The sequence below is a fragment of the Penicillium soppii genome (genome assembly GCF_028829465.1).
Source record: "Penicillium soppii strain IBT 18220 chromosome Unknown utg000004l, whole genome shotgun sequence".
Lineage (NCBI taxonomy): Eukaryota > Fungi > Ascomycota > Eurotiomycetes > Eurotiales > Aspergillaceae > Penicillium > Penicillium soppii.
In genome coordinates this window covers 1,425,676-1,448,978 of record NW_026643234.1, presented here as the reverse complement: position 1 = coordinate 1,448,978, position 23,303 = coordinate 1,425,676, and the positions used below count along the sequence as shown (strand labels likewise).

At 48.2% G+C, this 23,303-nt stretch overlaps 12 protein-coding genes across 12 annotated transcripts; 7 read left to right on the top strand and 5 right to left on the bottom strand.

Annotated features, from left to right (window-relative positions):
- Positions 1 to 287: 287 nt before the first annotated feature.
- On the top strand, positions 288 to 824 carry N7529_003968 (serine hydrolase FSH; the record flags this gene model as incomplete). Its single annotated transcript, XM_057239495.1, has 2 exons — positions 288 to 420; positions 646 to 824. The coding sequence occupies 2 exons, from the start codon at positions 288 to 290 to the stop codon at positions 822 to 824; spliced, it is 312 nt and encodes a 103-aa protein (XP_057098790.1).
- A 226-nt stretch (positions 825 to 1,050) lies between these two features.
- On the bottom strand, positions 1,051 to 2,413 carry N7529_003967 (uncharacterized protein; the record flags this gene model as incomplete). The annotated part of the gene is made up of 2 exons (XM_057239494.1): positions 1,051 to 2,199; positions 2,252 to 2,413. 2 exons carry the CDS (start codon positions 2,411 to 2,413, stop codon positions 1,051 to 1,053), a joined length of 1,311 nt encoding a protein of 436 aa, XP_057098789.1.
- A 458-nt stretch (positions 2,414 to 2,871) lies between these two features.
- N7529_003966 (endopolygalacturonase D) lies at positions 2,872 to 3,054 on the bottom strand (the record flags this gene model as incomplete). Its single annotated transcript, XM_057239493.1, has 1 exon — positions 2,872 to 3,054. The coding sequence occupies one exon, from the start codon at positions 3,052 to 3,054 to the stop codon at positions 2,872 to 2,874; it is 183 nt and encodes a 60-aa protein (XP_057098788.1).
- Positions 3,055 to 3,904: 850 nt separating this feature from the next.
- N7529_003965 (fungal specific transcription factor domain-containing protein) lies at positions 3,905 to 5,666 on the top strand (the record flags this gene model as incomplete). The annotated part of the gene is made up of 3 exons (XM_057239492.1): positions 3,905 to 3,934; positions 3,988 to 4,398; positions 4,452 to 5,666. The coding sequence occupies 3 exons, from the start codon at positions 3,905 to 3,907 to the stop codon at positions 5,664 to 5,666; spliced, it is 1,656 nt and encodes a 551-aa protein (XP_057098787.1).
- A 404-nt stretch (positions 5,667 to 6,070) lies between these two features.
- On the bottom strand, positions 6,071 to 6,826 carry N7529_003964 (uncharacterized protein; the record flags this gene model as incomplete). The annotated part of the gene is made up of 1 exon (XM_057239491.1): positions 6,071 to 6,826. The coding sequence occupies one exon, from the start codon at positions 6,824 to 6,826 to the stop codon at positions 6,071 to 6,073; it is 756 nt and encodes a 251-aa protein (XP_057098786.1).
- A 640-nt stretch (positions 6,827 to 7,466) lies between these two features.
- N7529_003963 (isopenicillin N synthase family dioxygenase) lies at positions 7,467 to 8,635 on the top strand (the record flags this gene model as incomplete). Its single annotated transcript, XM_057239490.1, has 3 exons — positions 7,467 to 7,817; positions 7,922 to 8,357; positions 8,406 to 8,635. 3 exons carry the CDS (start codon positions 7,467 to 7,469, stop codon positions 8,633 to 8,635), a joined length of 1,017 nt encoding a protein of 338 aa, XP_057098785.1.
- Positions 8,636 to 8,971: 336 nt separating this feature from the next.
- N7529_003962 (DNA replication protein PSF1) lies at positions 8,972 to 9,830 on the top strand (the record flags this gene model as incomplete). The annotated part of the gene is made up of 3 exons (XM_057239489.1): positions 8,972 to 9,046; positions 9,160 to 9,674; positions 9,737 to 9,830. The coding sequence occupies 3 exons, from the start codon at positions 8,972 to 8,974 to the stop codon at positions 9,828 to 9,830; spliced, it is 684 nt and encodes a 227-aa protein (XP_057098784.1).
- Positions 9,831 to 10,916: 1,086 nt separating this feature from the next.
- On the top strand, positions 10,917 to 14,289 carry N7529_003961 (sulfate transporter family protein; the record flags this gene model as incomplete). The annotated part of the gene is made up of 4 exons (XM_057239488.1): positions 10,917 to 11,148; positions 11,211 to 12,527; positions 12,580 to 12,779; positions 12,829 to 14,289. 4 exons carry the CDS (start codon positions 10,917 to 10,919, stop codon positions 14,287 to 14,289), a joined length of 3,210 nt encoding a protein of 1,069 aa, XP_057098783.1.
- A 763-nt stretch (positions 14,290 to 15,052) lies between these two features.
- Positions 15,053 to 15,396, top strand: N7529_003960 (Amino acid/polyamine transporter I; the record flags this gene model as incomplete). Its single annotated transcript, XM_057239487.1, has 2 exons — positions 15,053 to 15,220; positions 15,283 to 15,396. 2 exons carry the CDS (start codon positions 15,053 to 15,055, stop codon positions 15,394 to 15,396), a joined length of 282 nt encoding a protein of 93 aa, XP_057098782.1.
- A 303-nt stretch (positions 15,397 to 15,699) lies between these two features.
- On the bottom strand, positions 15,700 to 16,665 carry N7529_003959 (S1 family peptidase; the record flags this gene model as incomplete). Its single annotated transcript, XM_057239486.1, has 1 exon — positions 15,700 to 16,665. One exon carries the CDS (start codon positions 16,663 to 16,665, stop codon positions 15,700 to 15,702), a length of 966 nt encoding a protein of 321 aa, XP_057098781.1.
- Positions 16,666 to 18,293: 1,628 nt separating this feature from the next.
- N7529_003958 (uncharacterized protein) lies at positions 18,294 to 19,253 on the bottom strand (the record flags this gene model as incomplete). The annotated part of the gene is made up of 1 exon (XM_057239485.1): positions 18,294 to 19,253. The coding sequence occupies one exon, from the start codon at positions 19,251 to 19,253 to the stop codon at positions 18,294 to 18,296; it is 960 nt and encodes a 319-aa protein (XP_057098780.1).
- A 1,190-nt stretch (positions 19,254 to 20,443) lies between these two features.
- N7529_003957 (uncharacterized protein) lies at positions 20,444 to 23,149 on the top strand (the record flags this gene model as incomplete). Its single annotated transcript, XM_057239484.1, has 4 exons — positions 20,444 to 20,533; positions 20,586 to 21,022; positions 21,071 to 22,430; positions 22,490 to 23,149. The coding sequence occupies 4 exons, from the start codon at positions 20,444 to 20,446 to the stop codon at positions 23,147 to 23,149; spliced, it is 2,547 nt and encodes an 848-aa protein (XP_057098779.1).
- Positions 23,150 to 23,303: the final 154 nt, after the last annotated feature.

The window sequence follows — 23,303 nt, the reverse complement described above, 5'->3', positions numbered from 1 at the left end:
TGTCTCTTTATTTCGGTTTAAGGGATCTTTTGATTGCAGCGATGCCAATTCCTTCGAATATTCATCAAAGTACATTACCATGAAAATTTTAACGACAGCTAGAGTGGAGGTACCTCAAGCCACCACTCATTGTGCATTCGATTGTTAGAATGGTTCATCAAAGCCGGCGATACTGTTTTCGACATGCACAAATTTGAATTAGCGACCGAAGTACGAATCATCCCCTATGTTACACCCGGGTTCTTTCTCTCGTCATAGGATCACAGTTTATGCGTCGTTACCCATAGATGGATAGCGAGACTCTGCGTGTGGCCAACGTTAGCCAGATTCGAAACCAGCTCCAGATCATCCACGATCTTAACACCCGCAGCAACATCATAACCCTTGACACCAATACTCGGCATACTGCCAAAGCGTCAGGTAAGGTACTTGTTCGCATGCGCATAGCTTGGGCGAGACGCGGACCCAGGCCAAACCACCCAGCTGACATGCGGGCTAGTTCCAAAGTATTACGCAGGACTTGCGGTGATCTGAGTACAGTACTGGAACATAAATAATTATAGCCCCAGCCGAGCTAGGTGGGGCCTAAAGGGTGTAATTAATTATGTCAAGTCACTATATGCTATTGGGCTAACAGACCAACAGATGCGTGCACCTTGATTGAGTATGGTATGATCAATGCAGTCAAGGACAAGATGACCTTCCCCATTCAATCATTCCTCAAGTACAATCCTAGTGACATCCAGAAGGAAATATCTCTACCCCCAGTACATGTCCGTGGAACAAAGACTACGTATCAAAATTATTCGACCCAGAGACATTGAGGAAAATGACCCATCGGGGTGGTCACCATTTCCCCCGATTTTCCAAAGGAATGGTTCATTTTGCAGTGGGACTCCCAATTGTGACAGAAATGTATTATGAGCGGGAGGACATTCGAGCTGACCGAAAATGTTGGCAAATGTTCTACTCTATGTAATGGAAAGGGCAACCCATGTATACATCTGACAAACAGAAGGCTAGTGTAAGTTGCCCCTGTCGACCTTGTGTTCAACTCAAGGCGAGCGTTCGCTTCCTCCGTAGCTCAAACCACAAGAAAGCCAAACAGAGAGCGGAACCTATATACATGAATCCAACGAAGAGTTGCACTCTTAGATACGACTTTGACTCTGTTGAAGAGCCCCTCAGTTGTAACGCAATGGCTTCAGCTACCGTTGTTGGGGGGCAGAGTATGAACCACAGCATACCAAGTGCTGTGCCAAGATCTTGCAAACCCACAACTTCGGCGGCAAGCGGTGCAGCGGCAGCCAAAAGGGTTCCAGCGAACAATCCAACAGCTATCGAGAAGAAGTAGGTCAAGCCAAGTGACTCGACAAAAGTCCATAATACCAACGACAGAATGCCTGTCAAAAGCGAAGCAATAAGGGCAACATGAACTCGCCCATAATGATCACTCAAAAGGCCAACTGCTGGGCGCCCGATAGCCTGGCCGAGGTTGAGGAGAGCACTTGCCAAGCTGCCTTGCTGCTGGGTTAGGCCAATTGCGATTGAAAAGCTAGGCAGACTGAAAAGCAAAACCACGTAACCTAGTGCGCTTAAAAATGCCCAGCCTAGCAGTAATAGATAGTCTAATCTCAGAATGATGGACAGGCGAAAGGGTGAGGCTTTTGCTGCGATGGCTGAATATGAGGGGATACGAAGGAGATTGGCGCAAGTCAGATTTATGACGAAACATAAAATTCCCAGTGTGCGCATTGCCCATGGAAAGCCGAATTCCGGGATCATCTTACCAACTGCAAGTGAATAGACTAAACCGCCTATTCCCGAGCCAGAGGAAGCAATACCATTGACTAAGCTTCGTCGCTTCTTGAACCAGTGTGAAGTAATCCCAACGGAGCCACAGAAACACAGTCCCATGCCAAACCCGAAGCAAGCTCCTTGAGAGAGAAAGAGCTGCCAGTTGGCTTTCACAAATGAGGAGGCAATCAAGGAGAGTGCTTCGAGGAGGGTCCCAACATTCAAAACAAAGCGATGGGATAGCCGGTGACAAAGGTAGGTGGCGAGAGGTGCAATGAGCATAGCGCAAGAGATGCTCAAGCCTCCAACGAATGCATACTCCAGAGACGATGTACCAGGAAAGATATCGGACGAAAGATAAAAGGCAAGAAAAACTCCGTATGCCTGAGTTTCGTTGAGATACTATTAGTGAAATTTTAATGAAGGTAAGTGAGGAGATGTCTACTTGTCTTACAGCATTGATACCCCATGTATGGGCGTTCATGAGGAAGGTGCAAGCAACACAAACCCAGCCATACCCACCTTCTCGGAACCCATCCGAGGGTGGCACTAAGCTCTGCATATTTGGTGTGTCGTCTTTTTCTTGAGAGAAAGTTTCATCTGATTCAAAGCCCATATCGTTGTGTAAACTGGTTCAAGTTGTCTACCAGGGCAGGTCTGTGAACTGACCAAATTGGGCTTATAGCCTTTGTAGTACCCTTACTACACGGCATTTCGGTAACAGCCACCGACCAAAACCATTCAAAGCTGGTGCATCATAGGTTTTCTCCGACAAGCTCCACGCGTGATGACACCGAGTATGCCGAACATATAGTCCCCTGTGACCCACTTGGATAACCTTTATGGCTACTTCGGGGATAGCCCCGCTCTGTATACCAATCAGATTGGTTTATTTGTGGATAGTTTGGTACCCACGTTTTAGCCACGAGCTGGCCCTACTTTGTATTGATGCAGTGAAATTGATCGGAGGCTGACTGCATTGTAAATCAAAGGCGTACATATGATTGACTTGAGGGAATTTCTGCCTGTATTATTTATCAACTGCAAGCACTGGAATTGTGCTTTGTGCTAGAATTACATGCCGAAGCAAAGGCAGGTAGACCCCGTTGTAGCCGTTACTATACTAGCAGCGAGAGTGGCACAAAACGCATCGGTAGCGAATCTAGACGCAGTGTATGCGGTAGCACAAGCTTCGTTGGTAGGACTATCATAGCCTAAAGCCAGGGGCACAAGAGCAAGCAAAAGCGCGCAGCACATTTTGAAGAACTGGAATTTTGAAAAGCATGAGCTGCTTGTAACATAATATATCAAAAGAATCATTCTGAACAACATAACCTGAAGTGCTCCGATATTCTACAAAATGGCACCTTTCATGCAACAGCAGAATAGATCAGTGCATTTTTGACGATGACTTATTTCAATGGAGACCAGACTGTCCACGCTGAGAAATAACTTGTCCTAAGTTGTTTTGGGTTGAAGCGGATCTCAGGCCGAAAACCCCGAGGCCGAAGAGGGCCTGTGACGCTTTGCGGAGTTCTCGGCTTCGAGACTCCGTGAACACCAAACCCTTAGAGATCAACCTTTGAACCTCTCGCATAACATCTTCTATTTTTAAGAATTTAACTCCAGATCTTTTCTATGTCGTCTTAATTATGCTGAGAGTACAAAAATCTTCCTCTTTGGACAAGGGAACTGGTGATTCCCAACATAAACTAGGCGCGCGTTCCTGTCTAGCATGTCATCGGCGCAAGGTCCGTTGTGACCGAGCGGTGCCTTGTACGAATTGTTCTAAAGGTGGACTTACCTGTGTCTATCCCACCAAAAACAGAGAGGAGCAAAAGAGCCCCACCTTGCAATGTATCTCCGACCGTCTTGGGCGACTGGAAACTCTTCTCTCACACCTTGTTAAACCCCGAGTATCTGCAGCACCTAGTGGTGACTCTGAGAGCCAAATTCAACGTGAAATAAACCTCCAATCCACTCAGCGGGACTGCAAAACATGGGAACTCTTGTTGAACGATGGGAAAATTGTTCAATATGTGAACAACTCAAACATCAGAGATCTCCTTCAAAACGTGAGTCTATAGCATCAGTCGATCCCTTCAGGATGCCCGCTCAAGCAGAATCCAGGGAGAACGTATGCAAACCCAACGGCCTTCAGTCCCTGATTTAGCAACTCCACAGCTACAGAATTGCACGAGTGCCCATGCTTCCCCATCACAGCCAGGCTCCTGCCCAAACGTCGCTTCCAACGTCCTGAAATTCTATCCTGACTCGCATTTGGCCCTTCAATTATGGGCACTGTATGTCAAGTCAGTTGATCCTGTACTCAAAATCTTGCATATACCGACCACCCAATCTGCCGTTATAGCGACAATCCTCGACCCAAAATCTGCGAGCGCGTCTATGCTTGCGTTGACCTTTGCAATTTATTTCGCTGCATTGACAACTTTGGACCACACGGATGAGCCGATTGAACTTCCCATGGAGAATTCAGTACTTTTAAAACATTACAAGACCGCATTGGATCGACTTCTACTGGTGACGGAAGTCATGAATCGACCGGAAATGGCAGCATTACAAGCTCTTGCAATTTATACGGTATGCTTTATGCAACGCTTCCATAGAGATATCATCTGACTATATGTATCTAGACGTGCTTACGTGTCCACGAGACTGGCCGCAGTGCATGGGTACTTAATGGTCTCGCAATCCGACTAGCTCAATCTATTGGTCTGCATCGTGATGGTGCAACCTTCCGCCTTAGCCCCTTTGATACTGAAATGCGTCTCCGCTTGTGGTGGCATCTTTGTGTACTTGACTCTCGGGCACCTGAAGATCAAGGATTCGAGCTCACCATCGACGTTCTCAATCGGGGGTTACGTCTTCCCTTAAATATCGACGACAACCAGCTATTCCCATCTATGACAAAACTTCCAGCTGAGACGGTTGGTTGGACAGAGATGTCTTTCTTTTTGATACAAACGGAATCATGTCGACTACTACATCCAGTTCTTGGAACCCGTGAACATTCCCCACCGAACACTCTACCTGATATTACGGCAAAAAGACAGATGATCCAAGAACGCACTCAATACATTTTGTTTAAGTATGGTATTTCTTCCAAGACTCCTGGTCAGTTGCCCCTCATTGCAATGCAACATCTTACTACCGCATGCAAGAAAATGGAGTTTATGCTTCAGTTGCGAGAAGAGATCGATTTGCAAAAACAAGAAGGGGTACAGGATGATACTACGGATGTTCTAAGGCCATCTTTCAAGTTGGCATGTGATGGCCTGGAAAGTAGTTTTATTCTACTTAAAGGGGGGCTTTCTCTGGGATTCAAATGGTTGTTCACTACCTATACCCCATGGTACGCCCTTGCCTATGTCCTGCGATGTCTGAGCAACAATCCTTGCGAACAGAATACAGAACGTGCTTGGGCTTTGGTTGAAGGTATATTTCCCCAAGAACTGAGCCTAAATGATGTTTCGGAGACACGCGAAGAAGATGGACACGGCAGCATCTGGAAGTGCCTTGCCCTGCTCCGGTATCAAGCTCAATCATCAAGGATTTCTCAGAGGTCTGCAAACAATGGAACCCAAACACCTGTTGAGCATCGCGCACCTTCCAGTCTCGGGCCTGTCGAGAATATCCAAGAGACAGAACCTCCACCAGCCTACACAACTCCACATGTCTCGGCTTTCTCGGGTTATGGGATGATTACCGACGAGGAACTCATGGCTGATCCCAATCAGAACCTCTTCTCGTCGTTTGACTTTTCCATGTCTAGGGTACCGTATTTGCCAGAGTGGAACGCAGTCATACATGGTTCCTTGATGGATGAAAGTAACCCGGACTTGATGTGATATACTACGTATGTATCTAGCCCTTTCATACTTAAGTAGCATGCAATTATACCTAGGTAGGCGATCGGGATGCTGGCTACTCGAATTCATGCAATAGTATAATCAAACCAACTGGGTTTCAACTGTGTATAGAAGATATGTATTTCTCAACCCTCTTAGCCCATACATGATGTTACCTAGGTACTTTTTCTAGTGACTCGGACAAATTGAAGGATTATCTTGAACATATTGTATTCTAGTATCTCCAAAAGAAGCCCGAAAGAGGCAATAGCAAGTCGACCTGAGCGGCGGACGAAATTGTTGTGAATACATCAAAACTCCATGCGACCAAAGGGAAATGGACAAGAAAAAAGAATATACAAACAAAGAGCATCCGTTCAAACATCTCATTTCAAATCCATCAATCATATAAACATCCCCGCAACTCCAACCATCAAACCAAGTGCCAGATCATGAAGACTTGATGAGCGAACAGGCAAAGCATGGTTCCCACTAGCCTCGGTATCTCCTGTCTGTGTCGCGACCGAACCGCAATATGCCAAATTGATCCCATGGCAAGCATCAGCACTCAAACTCGAGCAAATCGAAGTCGCCTGCGACGCCGCCGTAACAGCTTGGACGGTCTTGCCCGACCCAGCACCACCGATCGTAACCCCATAGCGGCCTATCAGATTCCCCGTACAAGCAGTGTACTCCGATTGACACATGGAGTAGTATGAAGAGCAGGTCTCGGGGTTGTTGAAAGCAGTGGGCACGTAGACAAATGGATAAGCACCGTCCAGTGTGGACGCGGTGACGGAGGCCGAGGTGGTGGCGGTTGCGGTCGCAGTGTTAGGGAACATAAAGGCGGTACCGGTGCCCGTTGTCTTGGTTCCTGTCAAGCTGCCAGTGCAACTTGCGCCAGTCGCGCAGCAAGCGATGTTGTCGGCTGCATCGCGGGAGCAATTTGTGCCTTGTTTACAGCATGCATTGGCGTTGCCTAGGGCTGTGCATGGGTTTGTTCCGCTTGGACAATTGTTGTCGGCTCTTTGGAGGATTCGGAGGACTTCGAAGGCTCGTCTGTTGGATACCGCTTCTTGGGCTGGGGAGAAGGGCACTGTGTCGGTTGATTGTGCAGAGGTGAGGAATGTGGCCGCAATCCAGATCCAGGAAGCCCGCATTCTCGGAGCCTGGTAAGGGTTGTAACGGTCGGGTTCAGTAGAATTGAAACGCAATTTTAAGACGATTTGGGCTGTTCAATGTCTCGATATTCTCATGTCTTCGTTCAAGTCGTTATCGGGATGCGGCCGCTCGGATGTAAACAGACTACTCAAAAAGGTAAGATTGGCCTCCAACGAAAATATAGTGAGCTCAGTATTTGAACATACCTGAATTGGTGTTTGAGGGGATTCGAGAGATTATAGTTTGAAATCTTCAAGATTCTAGAAAGATCAAAAAGGTCAGGGAGAAAGGATGTACGGAGCAGGCTGGTTACAATCCCCACCGGGACCCTGCCACAGCAACCGCAGCCCAAGCTCACTGGAGCCCAAGTTCTTTTCATTGCCATTGTTACTACTAACTATATACACTTCTTATACACTTACAGAGCCATGTTTTTTTTCTCTTCTTCTCTAGTCACACAAGCAGTACCAATTCTACCATGATACTCGAGAGAAAATAAATAATTGTCCGAGATGTGAGGGGTTGTCTGACAGGTGACATCGCCCAGCCATTTCAATTAATCGAGCTTCCCGCTTGTTTCATCTCAATCCTTTGATTCAAAGACTAGCTTCACAAGCATTATTACAATTCTCGCAAACGATGGTCGCCAACTCTCCCGTACCCAACATCCCTGTTGTGGATTTTACTGGCTGGAACACGGAGTCTGGGCGTCAGCGAGTGGCGGAAGAACTCGTCGCTGCTTGCAAAAAGGTGGGGTTTGTCTACATTGTGAACCACTCTCTGCCAGAGTCGATGCTAGATGAGGCATTCAGCTGGTCAAGTTCATTTTTCGAACTGCCACAGGATGAGAAACTTAAAGCGCCTCACCCGGACGGATGGGCTGTTCACAGAGGTTACTCTTGGCCTGGGCTGGAGAAGGTGTCACAGACCATGAGTGCCGATAATGACCAGGACAGAGTGAAACAATTGCGGGAGATTGTGGATTTCAAAGTGAGAGCCCGCTGTGTCTGTCTTTGGTCTCTCATAACCTTACAATGCACACCCCGGGACTGTACCTACTCGTAATCAATTATAGCCCCACTGACCAGCCACAGGAAAGCTATGACGTAGGCAGCGACGAGAATTCCGACCAGCCTAATCAATGGCTGCCCGATGATAGCCTCCCTGGGTTCCGCGAATTCATGCTTCGGTTCTACTGGGAGTGTTTTCGGGTTGGAGGGGAAATTCTGCAAGCGCTCGCTGTTGGCCTGAAGCTGGACGAGAACCACCTACTCAAAAAGCACTCAGGCCGTTACAACCAGCTGCGATTGTTACACTATCCGCCCATTCTAGCCGAAGCAATCGAGACAGATCGTGCGGCCAGATGCCCAGCGCACACCGACTGGAGCTCCATCACCATGCTGTTTCAGGATGATTGCGGTGGGCTTGAAGTCGAGAATATCTCCACTCCGGGAACATTTATTCCCGCGACGCCTGTGAAAAACGCAATTGTGATGAATGTGGGAGACCTCTTGCAGAGATGGAGTAACGGTTCGTCTTCTGGGACTGCCCTCTGTGCCTCGGCACTAACTTGTATAGACATCTTGAGATCTACTAGCCATCGAGTTACATTGCCGCCTCTACCTGATAGGTTTGAGGGATTACAACGTATGACACGTAGACGGTTCTCCATTCCATACTTCATGGCGCCAGACCCAGATTCGGTAATTGAATGCATCTCATCCTGTATCGAAGAGGGGGCAGCTGCTAAGTACGAGCCAATTACACAGGCTGGGTATAACAAAATGAGGGCCTCTATGCAGTACTGATTGTTAGGAATAAGTTCTTTTATAAATTGCACGTGCTAACTGAACTGTATCCCTACTGGTCACTTTGAAGCTCGGACTCATTTGGACTTGAAGTTGATGGTCTTGTATGGAATATAGTGCTTCTGTCTTTCCTAATTGGGATCATTTTCCTCTCTGGTCACACAGCTCTTTACAAACCACACAAATCATTTAATTTATCATCATGCCTCTTCCATTTTCCCCTATATTTGCGGGAATAAATTGAGTCCAAAAGAAATAGCCCACTCCATACTTGAGCCTAGCGTTCACGGGTCGATCACTCCACCTGACTAAGGCCCAATCTTGGCGCCCGCCGAAATGGAATCAAGTCGCGTCCCTCACCAGGACCCCGACCGCGTGGCCACGATGTATGGCGAACTCGGCAACAAATTGGTACGTGGAATTCCTTAGTCTACTCTATACCCATTCCCAAACACTATCTTTGAGATCCAACCCACCCCGAAAAAAAAATAAAGACCAAGCTGACCAACCCTTCAATTTAACAGGTCCAACACGCGAAGAGGACCCAATCCCTCGCCCACCTCCCACCCTACCAAACCGAGATCGTGCGCGCTGTGACCCGCGAAGTCCGCGATCTCGACCGCGATGTCACACGTCTCCTAGAGCCCTTTGGGGGCGCCTTCAATCCCTCCGCAGACCCAGCCATCGCCTGCGCCTTATTGGTCGACCACCTCTGCATGCGCCGGAACAAGCGCTGTCTGCTAGCGTACCACCGTGTGCGCACGGAAAAGCTCGAGGAACTATGCTGGACCGGTGTGGATATCCTCGAGCAGCAGCAACCTTCTGAGGGTGGATCTCAGCAGACGGCGCTTGGGCCATCGGGACATAGCTCACTAAGTCCGGAGGAGGAAGAGTATTTCCGTCAGTATGGCGACCTTTTGGCTGCTTACAAGGGACAGTGGACGGATGTTGATTTGACGGGGACGCTGGAGCCACCAAAGGATCTATTTATTGATGTTCGTGTGTTGAAGGATGCTGGTGAGATCCAGACGGAGTATGGGTATGTTTCTTGTAGCTTGTCTTTTTATTCCTCAAGAAATGTGTTGGCTAACTCTGTTTTAGTGTGATCAATTTGACCAAGAATAGTCAACTCTATGTTCGACAAGGAGATGTGGAGCGTTTGATTGCCCAGGGATTCTTGGAGCGATTGACCTGAATACGAGGACCTGCGTTTTGAGTACAAGCATGAACTGGCGTTGGTTATATCTGCGGTGGTTTTGTGAAGTGACTGTGTACATTGAGATACCCCCTTAATTTAATGGTGGCCAATGGCCATCAATGTTGAAGTACGGAGTACACATAAGGTACCCGCTGTGCCGTATTTTAGGAGTACTATGTAGTGGAGACCGAGAGCACAGATAATATAATTATATCATTGTTAAGCGTATATTGTAGCGAGGAAGTATAAAAAGGGATGGCCGCGAGAGTTTGCAAGTAGCAAAGATGTTGTCCACCGTTAAAGTCTAGACTCTCAACGGCTAAAATGGGTCGATTTACTAATGGTGTGACACATATCTTGAGTTGTTCAGCGTTAGCTTCTTTAATTCTGCACCAATTAACTAGTAGTGAGAAAAATAAGTAAGCTATATAGTATAGTTGCAGCTCTAGTGCTGCAGTATGATATTTTTGAAGCTTTGGAAGAGCCGGCTAGAATTACTCGACAATGATCACCTTTTAGATGATTGGCTTATGGCGCCGTTATGCATGAAGTACTTTAATTACATGTCGGTATATGGGGCTTGCATACGCTGATCCTACAAGTCCGACTACGGAGACACTATCAACTAAACCAACGTACGTAGCCACTTAGATATGTAGCTTGCAATTCTGATACTCAACTGGTCAACTAGGCTGTTAGTATCAAGTTCAATCAAGAAGTACTACGGAGTACTCAGTAGTTATCTGGCCATTCAGACTTCACCCCCTGCTGTGCACAGACCACCATCCAGTATCTCTCCACCGATCCCATATCCGGATCAGGCTTAGTGTGTCATTGGGAGATAAGAAGTCCGTTTAGTCAAAACTCCGATCTTTTATTTTTTTTATTTTTTCCTTCTATCTTTTGCTAATTTATATTTGTATTCGATAGAGGGTCTGGTCTCTCTTCATCTTCAATAGTACATATATTTCTTGGTCCCCTCGAAGTCATGCTCGTGTCGGTTGCGTCATCTGTTTGTTACACACGCTAGTGGTCCGGTTATCTTCCGAAATCCCTAACATCACCTGGTTGGACAATTGCGCGATGGGGGTAATGCAGCCTCGTGGACGTCGCGACTCTCGTGCTTCGGCTCTATCGCGAAACTTGCTTTTCGATCGCGATACTCCTAGCATCCTCACTTCAGAGTCGTTGGTGGAACATGCACACTTGGGCAGTTTGCCCGGTCCAATGGGAGGAGAACCATCTAGTTACAATGGTTCGACAATAAAGACCCCAAATCGTTCATTTTACCACCGGTCATTTAATAGCAATATGGGTGGGTCACTGCCGTACCCCAGGTTACCGAGCGATTTTTACTGACCATTGAGCTTGTCGCAGATCCGGCACATTATGCTACAGACGGTCTCCGTGACCAAACCGCTGAACTTGCTACCTATGGTCTCTCGCTGAATAAAAAATCACTCTTGCGAGATGGCCCCGGCTTACCGCCCAGTCTCGATATATTCCACGACAGTCAATCTACAGAGCACTCGCAAGATGAGGCTACAAGCTCTGGTGCTGCTGGGGAAACATTTTTGGAGCCGAGATATGCATCTGTCGATCCTGCATCAGCTTCTTCGGCCTTGACAGCGATGATTCGCCGGCCATCCACGATTACGGTCAACGACCAGGTCGTCCGACCGGAAAGTGTTCCTTCATCGCCGACGATGCTAGAAGAACCCGTGCGAGACACTGAGCACACCTCGTTATTGTCAAAGCCTCGATCCAAATCTACGCAGAACTATGGAACTTCGGATGTGGAGAATCAGAGAGAAATTCTGAAAGGGTCTCCAAACTTCCTCACGACAGGATTATCATCTGTGGCCCACTGCGCTCGGATATTGGCCAACCCAAAATCTTGGAATAGACGTGCCATATGGCAAGAGGCTGTGGTGTACCCCACCAGCCTGGTTCCTGCAGTATTGCTAGGACTGCTTCTTAATATTCTCGATGCCTTATCCTATGGAATGATCCTGTTCCCACTGGGAGAACCCCTGTTTGCACATCTAGGAACCGACGGCATCTCCATGTTCTACGTCAGCACCATTATCTCACAACTGGTTTTCTCTTGCGGGGGCTCGATCTTCAAAGGAGGAATAGGAAGCGAGATGATTGAAGTAGTACCATTCTTCCATCAAATGGCTTTCACCATCATGAACTCCATCGGCAAGGACAACCCGAAGTCGGTGATAGCGACGACCATCCTAGCCTTCTCGGTCAGCTCGATCCTCACCGGCCTGGTGTTCTTCTTGATGGGTGTCTGTGGGCTAGGATCCCTCATTGGCTTCTTCCCCCGCCATATTCTCATTGGATGTATCGGTGGAGTGGGCTACTTCTTGCTACAAACTGGCATGGAGGTTTCGGCCCGGCTACCTGGGTCTTTGGAGTACAACCTTCCCACACTTCAGAAGCTTTTCCATCTGGACACTTTCCCTCTTTGGATGATACCCCTGTTCCTTGCGATTGGCCTTCTTGTTTTGAAGCGGTTTGTTCGCTCAAACTTCTTAGTAGGTGGATATTTCATTGCTGTCGCTGCCGTGTTCTACATCGTCATCTTGAGCGCCAGGATCCCCATGGATTCTTTGCACCAAAATGGATGGGTATTTGATGCGCCGTCTTCCAACAACCCCTGGTATCATTTCTACAGTCTTTATGGTGAGTGATTGTCCCAATTACTTTGCAGGATTGTCTTGTTAATCTATTCTAGATCTTGCCGAGGTCAATTGGACTGCCTTCAGCGAGACCATTCCAGCTATGTTTGCTTTGACATTTTTTGGTGTACTGCATGTGCCCATTAACGTCCCTGCGCTCGGAATTTCCACTGGCGAAGACAATCTCAATGTTGATAGGGAACTTGTGGCTCATGGTGTTACGAATGCTCTTTCAGGATTCGTAGGAAGCATCCAGGTATGGAACCCCAATATAAAAGTTATGAGGGTCGAACTAACCTAACCAGAACTACCTCGTCTATACCAATAGTCTTCTCTTTATTGCTAGCGGTGGTAACTCTCGTTTGGCCGGTCTCATGTTAGCCGCAGCTACGGCAGGGATCATGGTCATAGGCCCAGTTATCATCGGATACATCCCCATTATGGTAGTCGGTGCCTTGATCTTCCTATTAGGCATTGAACTATTGCAAGAGGCCTTGGTAGACACGTGGGGAAAGCTCACTCGACTCGAATACTTGACTGTCGTTATCATTGTCGTTACAATGGGTGCTTGGGATTTCGTTGTTGGAATCTTTGTAGGAATTATCCTGGCCTGCGTGAACTTTGTGGTCCAGACGTCTCAGAAATCCGCCATTCGAGCCACTTACTCAGGTGAAATCGCTGGGTCAACAGTCCGGCGTCCTCCAATCCAGCAGCAGTTCCTGCGCGAAGCTGGACAGCAGACCCTGATGATGAAGCTTGGTGGATATCTCTTCTTCGGAACCATTGTGAATGTCGAAAACACCATGCGCGGTCTGATTGAAGACGAAGCCTTCGAAACGCGACCTATTCGCTTCCTCATTCTCGACTTCTCCCGCGTCTACGGCCTCGACTTCTCAGCTGCGGAAGCATTCACGCGCATCAACCGCGTCCTCCGAAAGCGCAACGTGCAAACAGTCATCTCGGGATTGAATGTGGAGGGTGATGTAGGCAAGTCCCTACAGAATGTAGGACTCTTCGAGCCCGAGTGTGGCGTTCCTATCTTCGAAGACCTCAATTCCGCCCTTGAGTTCTGCGAAAACGACTACCTCAAAGTGTTCTACAATCGCCAAGAAGCACTTTCTACCCCCGTCGACCCAACCGCCGGCGGCAACAGTGGCCTTCTTCAACTTCCCGTCCCTGTCCCCTCAGGGCCCCAACCCACAACCTTAGCAGACAACATAGTCAGCTCCCCGCGCCGCCAGTACCTCCAGCGCGTTGCAACATCAACAATCCAAGCCCACGAAACAGCGATGATGGCCTCCCCCGCTTGGTCCGCCATGCGCCAACCCCTACCCCTCCTTCTCCAAACCTTCCAAGGCCTCTCGACCCAAAACGAAGACTTCTGGTTCCCCGCCTGCGCTTACTTCTCCCGGGAGTCCTACGCAGCAGGCACAGTCTTATATCACGAAGGGGATGCCCCACGAGCCTTCTACCTCCTCGAGTCCGGCATGCTGCGCGCAGGCTACGACCTCCCACAAGGCAGATACTTCGAGCTTATCGTCGCTGGTCGGCCTTGCGGCGAGCTGCCTTTCTTTAGTGATACGCGTCGCACGGCAACCGTCAAGGCGGAACGTGACTGTGTCGCTTGGTGTTTGACAGGCGTGCAGTGGAAGGCGTTGCAGGAGAAGGAGCCGCGTATTGCTCGGGAGCTGTTGACTGTTAGTTTGAAGTTGACGACCGAGCGTATGGACAGTATCACTTCTTATGTGCTCACGATGGCGGCTTGATCTTGTTCTCGTTTTTTTGCATTTAGCTTGGTGGTTCTCTGGGCAGTTCGTGTCGCTTTGTATTTACTACTCATATTCCCCAGTTCTCTTACATACCCATCTGTATGTACATAGTAGTCAAAATGCGCATACCTACGTATATGTACCTTTGTACTTTGTTCATGATTTTCTTGAAGAATCCCTCGTAGAATGGCTGCATGGTATCAAAGCTTCTAGATCCAAGCAATGCAGCAATGGCCAGGTTGCTAGATATCCCAACGCCTAGACCCAGCAAAATTGCTATTTAGTTCATAAGGTATAGCAAGTGAAGTGGTAGGTAGAAATCTACTTCTGATATCGAACCTAGCGACGTAGACCATATCCATATCAACCACATCCACGACTGATTTAGACCAGATACCTAAGATGGCCAACTGCATTGTTTGACTACCTCTTAAAGAATGGTGTATGAAAGCCCCGACACAGTAGCCACTCGGTTCTGGTTTCTTATCATCACTGCACTCTCCATGTTTTTCTTCTGTTAGCGTGGGAAGTGATTGACGGATTGAGTTTTAAGTAGGAGTTATGCCTAAACGCAAAGCCAAATGCGATGACAACTTTACCCCCGAACCACGTACGGTAAAACGTGGGGATATTTCCATCATCCGAGACTTTAAATGACCTGGTGCAGTTGTAGAATGATGAGTCATTGAACCTGGAGGTACTAAGTGCGGTCAATATGCATCCAACTTTGGGCTACGCAGCACACGGCAAGTGAAGCAAAATGCTTGTTCCAAGCTTAAAAGCTGCCTACAACGCCTTCTCCGGTGTTGGTGTTATCTTCTTAACCATGAGTTATGCATGCCCCATCGCCGTCTCTCTGATCTTCCGCTGTCGTGAGGATATCAAGAACGGCAGCTTCAACTTTGGCATCTTCGGTCTGATTGCCAACGTCTTTGCTCTTGGTAAGTGTAAACGCCCCTCCCTCAGTCTCTGCTAACAATCCCAGGTTAGAGTGTTCTCGCCATCGTCCTCTTCTGCATGCCACCCCTGAAGGAGGTCACTTTGGATAGCATGAACTACGCCTCGGTGGTCTTCTTCGGGACTGTTGTCGTTGCCGCCGTCTAGTACGGAATATGGGGTTACAACAACTACCGTGAACCTTCTACTGACGCGGTGGATAACCACTCGATGACTGACTCGATCCCTGACGTGACTAAGGAGGTCACCAAGACGAAAAGCCCATAAATCACAGCAAAAAACGGCCAATCATCTACTACAATCGCTCCTATACACCGCACCAATACAGCACTACCGCACCGCAGCACCGCACACCACAGCAGCATAGGACCCATGGCACCATCCTTCATGGCCCATTCCTCCCACGGCAGCATTCGGCTTCGCATTTGCGAAGAATCCCCGGTGACCAGGTCACTCAGAGCTATTAATAACGATAGCATCGGACTCAGACTGTCCGGCAAGCTCAATAGGCGGATGTACTGGCCCAGCTGGTTCAGCCGGTCTAGCCGGCAGATTGGCTTCTAGTAAAGCCCGGATCGCAACCAACGGGACGCCATGCCTCATGGCTGTAGACTCGTCCCACGAGGAATGCAGTCCGACGAGAGCCCCATCCGATGACCTTAGCAGCGGTGCCCCCGAGTGGCCCCAGTACGTCCAGGCATCATGTTTGAGAACGCCAATTTCCGAGTTGTCGTGTGGATCCACGTTGGGGATCAGCCCACATAGTCGACCCCCGGATACCTCGATCAAGTCGTATGCCGTCTTGCGGGGCATACTTGACTCCAGGTCGTCTGCGCCGGGTTGTCCGATACAAAATATCGATTCTGTGGGGTCCTGTATTGTTGCGGGGGAGATGTAACTGAAGATGGGGCATCGCACGTCGGTATCACCCGGCTGGGGCTGCTCCATCTCAACGTGGATGACCTTGGCCAGCGCGAGATCGCGTCGTGGGTCCCAGACGCGACATTCCACTTGCACCGCCAGCCCTGTGTAGTATAGCAGCCATTTCCGTCGGTATGTTTGCCATTCTTGTCGCGTTTCACCGAAACAGTGTGCGCAAGTGAGGATCCAGCCTCTTGCGTCGATACACACTGCTGTACCTGCCTCGGCTTGACCGAATATCAACGTGGATTTCAGAGCGCGCACTGCCTGCGGACTTGTTTCACGGGCCAAGGCAACTGTGGATGGGATTGAATTCCGCAGTCGTTGCTGTTTTTGTCGTAGAGTCTGAATCTCGGTACTATTGAGATCAGGTAGTGATTCGTTGAAGATGATCCTTGGTTCGCTCAGAGTGAAATTTGGGACGAAGCGGATAGGTGAGTGGCTGTATGTTGTTAGTTCCTGTGATGTAGCGTGTGAACGCAGACGACGAGGCATAATTGAAATTCCAAGTCCATCGAGGTGTTTTTCCAAGGTTGTTGGAAGCAAACTTGACACTTGCAAGGTTGAAGGGTAGAGGAGAGTGGGCATCGCTGGAGAACGTGACGTACTTCCGTGATGAAGCCACAACAAAACAACCTTGGAACAAAACAAGAAATACAAGAAATAATAGTACAACTTGAAGTAATAAGGACCTAGATGAACTTGCGAATTCTACTGAAAGAACTAATATAACATTGGAAGTTCAAGTTCCTCAAAGCCCTGCTTAGGTGGGTTCTGCCTTGAACTACACTGCCAGTGGGTGGCATGGGGCATAGTAATGAGAACGTACCCGCTCCCACCACCAATTCCACCACCAATTCCCATATCTTGCCTCCATATACATCATGTCTATCATCTTTAATGCCCTCCCCCTCCCACCGCCTATCTCTGAATTTGGCGAGCCTTTCTGTTCCAGGCTTATACTCACTGTTCATAGGACCCATTCCCAAAAATCCTGACTGGTGGCTAGCTAGAAGTGGATCGAGAAATAGAGAAATAGAGTTACGTTAATAGATACCTAGGTATAAATATGGTCGAGCTTACAGACCAAGGGTCTGCGGTCCCGCTTTCCATCCTAAATAGGGTAAATACCCTTGTGTAAGGCTTGATCACGCCCAGTTCGCCGCAAAGTACGGGGCCAGGTTTCGTCGTAACAAAGCTGATTCCATGTCTCGCCTGATCTTTTTCATTATATATGCATTCCTACGTTGTCGCAAAAGCATGGACTTGCTAGCGGCGTAAAGCCCCACAAAGCTTCCCCTTCAAGGTTTGGCCGTATTCAACAACAGATAGCCGCGGCTGCATCTTCAAGCCTCGACAATCACAGTCATTCCATAAATTTGTCCCGGATCAAGACATCTCCAGACTCAGAGTCTGAGATTAAGGCCAAAATTGAAGCTATCTAGGAACCCGACAATGTTATCGAGTATGGCCCTGATCACTATTCCGATTCCGAGGCCAGGGCCAGAGATCGCTCTGATATTTGATAGAGCTTGTGTCCGGGGGTGAGAGCGACCTTTTCGTCATTCTAGAGTCAGATGATGATTCCGAGGTGGATGAGTAGAGTCCACTTCATGGTGTGATTGATGTGCAATATTTGATCATATTGATGCACGGGTGTTGGGATATGAAAAGAAAGAAAATGTCAAGTCGAGATTCGATTGAGTTCAAGGCCAGTTTCATCAAGTCAATTTCCAATTTAATAGCCCGGATCAACAAGATATAGAGGCGAGAGAAAATCCAAGTCAGTGTCGGCAAGGACTGCCTCTTTGGTCCCCGGATAATACCCCAGGAATTGGAGTATTGAGCCTCTCCACAATGACGCACTCTGGTCATGTGTTCGATTCTAGAATTTTTTTTTTTGATCACGTCACCTGGACACCTGAACACCGCTTATACTCGGCGGGAAAATATTGTTGGGTGATGGACACAATATTGCGTATTCTATTCGTTGTATGTTCGTTGGGAATAAATCTGATTAAAATAATTCATTTGGAATCCACAGGACTTTCGTAAATGTAAATGCAAATGCAGACAGAAAAAAAGAAACCCCTTATATCCATGCAATTTTAGTTTTTCGGCAGTCAAGGGCCATATTCAAAGACCCTTTTGTCCACGAGCTCACTATCTGGAAGTTGGAAATCCTCACTCCGGAAGGTATCGTCCCACGTCTTCACATCTGCAAGATCTCCACATTCTGATCGAACATCTGGGAAGAATTGAACAACAACACTAGTCTCTTTGAGAAGTTCCTCACTCAAAGAAGCTACTTCCGTTCCAACTGGAATGTAGTTTCCCCAGCCAACATAGAACCCAAGATTGAGAGTCGCACTGGTCTGGTCCTGAACGAGATCGTACAGCGAACCAAAACGAAGGCCGGTTTCTGAGAGAGGGAGTGACTCGGATGATTCTGTAGAAGACGTTGATGATGCGGAGGATAATGATGCGGCGGAGGAGGCGGAAGAGACAGATGATGGAGGCGAGGAGCAGCGAGATTGGCGGATGATGTACTCGTAGACATTTTGTAGTCGACTCCGGTGTTCCCACCAAACAAAGCCTAACGCTGGTGGTGCGGGTTGTGAGACAAGCATGCGCCGCCAGCTGGCACCGGCTCGAGTGAATGCTTTGTGTCGGGAAAGAAGTTTGGCCGGCTCGCCATCTTCGTCACGATAGTCGGGTCCCCAGTTGAGAGATTTGGAGAAGTTGTTTTTGTTGAGAATGCAAGGACTACTCCCGCTGGAGAAAAACACCGGGCCGAAGTGTTTTTGTAGTAACGGGTTCAATGTCGACACGATTTCTTTGTGGTAGGGACTGTGACCTCTGAGAGGGAATTTTTTCGGGTTCGAGTAAGCCAGTGAAGGCTTCAGTGAGGGTGTAATGGGTGTAAAGAATAGGGCCTGTTGAAGTCTCTTCGACCGGCTTATGACATCAAACCAAAGTGTGTTCACGCGCTGCGCGGACACGAGCAACGTTGTCATGTCAAGGTGTAGAAGAATTTCTTCTAGCAGCTCTGGAATGAGCAATACTTTGGTAGCGCTATCCATTTTCAAATTGGTCAGAGAATAATAGAATAATAGAAAAAGTAAAAGGAATAAGTTGGGTTCAAATATTTGAGGGATCTGTATTTAGTTGAGACCGGGCCGGGGGAGGCGTTTGTGGAGATCCTCCCCGCATTAAGTTGGGGATAATAACCTCATGTAGATCATGAATTATCCCAGTTGAACTAGTCCCAGGCACCAGATATTTCCAACTCTTATAGGTTAAAAAAAAATCTCTATTTGAATTCGATGCCAAATCCCCCAGCACTCAACCCAAAAACTGTAAATTCGCAGTTCATCTTCAAAATGCCCTGGAGGTACCCCGGAATTCTTTTACCTAACAATTACATAACTAAAATCCAGAGCACAGCAGGTTCTAGCGCCACGACCAGACTATGCTGATTTGATTGGTTCACGATGAAGACGTCTTTTCTCTAGTAGAATACGTTAATCACTCATAATATGCTTTGCCCTATGATTTGGTTCGAAATTTTATGTCCAGGTGACCTCATGGTTGATATTTTTAGTCATGCTCTATAATCTCACAGTCTAGATCGTTAGCGCATAAAGAGGACGTGACTAGATAAGATTTGATCAATGTTGCTACGGAGTAGATACCTAGGTAGAATTATAATAACCATTGCGAGGTCATATTGTATGTAGCTTTGAATAGAATATGAAGATATTTACTCCGTACATGACGTCGGAGACACATGGAGTGAGTCGAAAACTAAAGCGGTGAAGACGTGATTTTGTTGATCATGTAACACGACTACTTGTAGTGTGGTACTACAAAAAGAATCATTGGAACCAACACATGATCAATACTTGAAGGGGCGATGTCTGTGCTCTCTATTTTCGGCTCGATCGAGATTTCTATAATCAAGGTCCTGTTCATGGTGCTCTACGGAGTATTCCTGATCAACAAGCAACACAGCCTTTTCTGTTCTGACCAAGAACTACATATGTAGTCATCATGATGAGTGTATTGATACTGTCCCATGTGGGTGAAAATACATACGAACAGCAACAAAAAAAACCGAAATTTCTAACGTGTTGCTAAAAGCCGCTGTAAAGCTCAAATGTACCCCACGTGACTCGGCGTTGAAACGCGTGCGACGGCGCGTCCGGCTGCCTCACGTTTTACATTTTGCTGATCTCCATTTGGGCCTGCATATTTCTTACCAAATTTAAGCATGGCAACTGGGGAAGAGCCGAGACTTTTTGATCATTGTTGCATATGTATTGTGTGCTCCATAGACCTCTCAAGAGAAGCTGCAGAACAGGTATGTTTCGTGCGAGTAAACACGAATATCAGACTGAACCGAAATTACTTAGCTCGCGACAACCCTTGAAGAGAATGGCGGCGAGCCGCTTATCGTTCAACCCGGTGCTGAGGTCCCGGATATCGCCAAGTTCAGCCATTTGATCTCTACGACAATTGATTTCGAAGCCTACGATACTTCCTGCGATGCGTTGATCCCGGTGGTAAAGCCACAGTGGGTGAACACCTCATTGTCAAAGAGGAAATTAGTCAACCCTCGCCAATACAGCCCAGACCCACGCCTGTTCTTGAATGATGTGGTCGTCACCTGCGGCGACATACCAGAGGGCGACAAGGATGCAATCATTGGCGGTGTGATTGCGAAGGGTGGATTGTACTCCCCTAGAGTATCTCAAATGGTTACCCACCTGGTCGATCTAACGGCCGATTCTGATAAAGCCCGCGTGATCCAAGCAAAGAAAATGAAGGTCAAAATTGTGCTACCACATTGGTGAGTCTTGTGGCATGGAAAATAAAGGCACTTGCTTACATGGTTTAGGTTTGATGACTGCCTGAAACTCGGCCGGCGTATTGACGAGCGTCCATACACACTTCCAGATGCGGAAATTTTGCGTGCAGGCCCCGATGCCCCAATTCGATCCCGAGAAAATAAAGATTTGGTTGGCGCGTCGACGACAGATCCGACCAAATTGCCTACACCACATGGCACGGATGAACGGAGTGTTTTCCAGGGGAAAAATATCATGCTTTCTCCTGATCTCGGCATTGGCTCGCATCTGCAGGAGTCCATCCAAGCTTTTCTTGAGCAAGGCGGCGCCAAAATAACCCCAACAATCGATAGTGCAGACATGCTGATCTGTCGTTACCGAGAGGGATTTGCATACCGTACGGCGTCACGATTAAACATAGACGTTGGAAATCTTGCATGGCTCTATCGCCTGATGACCTTCAACACATACACATCGCCCCTCAGGCGACTACTCCACTACCCAGTCTCTCGCACAGGGATTCCTGGATTTGAAGGATTAAAAATCAGTTTGTCTAACTATGTTGGTGAAGCAAGAATCTACTTGGAAAACTTGATCGCAGCAGCAGGTGCAGAATGCACAAAAACCTTGAAGCAGGAGAACACCCATTTGATCACGGCCCACGGAAACAGCGAGAAATGCAACGCTGCGAAGGAATGGGGTCTCGAAGTCGTGAACCACCTATGGCTGGAGGATAGTTACGCGAAATGGAAAATGATGCCGGCCTCGGACCCGCGCTACAGCCACTTCCCGCTGCGAACCAATCTTGGAGAAGTCGCGGGCCAGACACAGCTCGACCGCAACGTTTTGGAACAAGTGTTCTTCGCCTCTGAAAACACGGCTGTGCCTAGCCCACGTCGCGCAATGAATAACAAGCACCGGAACACGGCATCCGTGCAGCTCCCCGCCGAAAAGAAACGGAAGATTGACGAGGAAGGTGCGAAGCCTTCGCATGGTACCCCACAAGGAAATGGTAAGTCGAGCCTGCCTCTTCAGACCCCTGTGCGGTCTCGGCTTTTGCCTGAGGGCAAAGAAAACGAAACCCCGTCATCTACCAGCAGTCGCAAATCAAAAGAGGCAGCAACCGCGCGACTCCATGAGTATGCTCCCGACCTTGCCTTGTACGAAAAAGAAAGGAAGCGTGTGGGTGGCGTTATCTATGGTGGTAGACGCAAGTCAGACGAAGGCCGGGTTCAGGAGAAGAAGAAGAAGCAAGCCTCAGTTGAGGCTGAAGACGAGAGCAATGCCGAACAGACAGTGGAAACCAAACGACAGAAAAAGTCTCGGCCACCGATTGCCATGCATTTGCTGATTACGGGCTATCAGAAGTGGGTAGGAAAGGGCAACGAGAGGAAAGAGGATGCGGACAAGGTTTGTGCAAACTAAAGCAATGAACACGGTTGACACCAGACCCACTAACATCTAACCAGCGAGCACTTCGGGAGATCGGTATTATGGTTGTCCAAGATGCCCGGCGATGCACTCATTTGGCTGCGCCTTCAATTCTGCGAACTACAAAGTTCGTCAATGCTCTAGCGTACGCACCAATGATTGTGAGCACGGAATTCATCACTTCTTGCCTAAAGAATGATGAGCTACTCAATCCCTTGGATTTCCCTCTGGAGGACAAAGAGGCCGAAAAGAAGTACAATTTCGACCTTTCTTCCGTTACAGAAAACGCGAAGAAAAACAAAAACAAGATGTTGCAAGGGTATCGTATCTATTGCGTTGAAGATGTTCGAGGTGGGTTCGATGCATTCAAGTCAATCGTTGAAGCAAATGGCGGGGAGTGCATGCTCTTCCGCGGCCGTCTGGCCCTGGCGAGCAGCTCTCGGCGGGAGGAGAGTGACGACGAAGAAATCGAACCAGAAGATGATCACCCCGCACGGCATGAGGTCTTCCTTCTCAGCAGTGCCACAACCAAGCACAGTCGAGTCTGGTCACGATTTCGTCAAGTGGCACTGGATATTCAGAAGACTCCGCGCATCGTTCGCGTTGACTGGCTCCTCGACATGGCCATGTCCCAATCCACACGTGCCGCCGACGAGTACGAGTTGACCGATGAGATGGTTGAAGACATGGAGGAGTAACTTGATACTCTGACATCGAATCCGTCTCCCTTACCCGCCTAGGGAGTTTAGCCGTATGGATTTCTGTGTATAAATTTGGAGTATCAGTGGCTTTTGGCCCGCAGTCGAGAAGCGCTTTGTTTTTGTCACGAATAGCCACGATTTATCCCAAAGA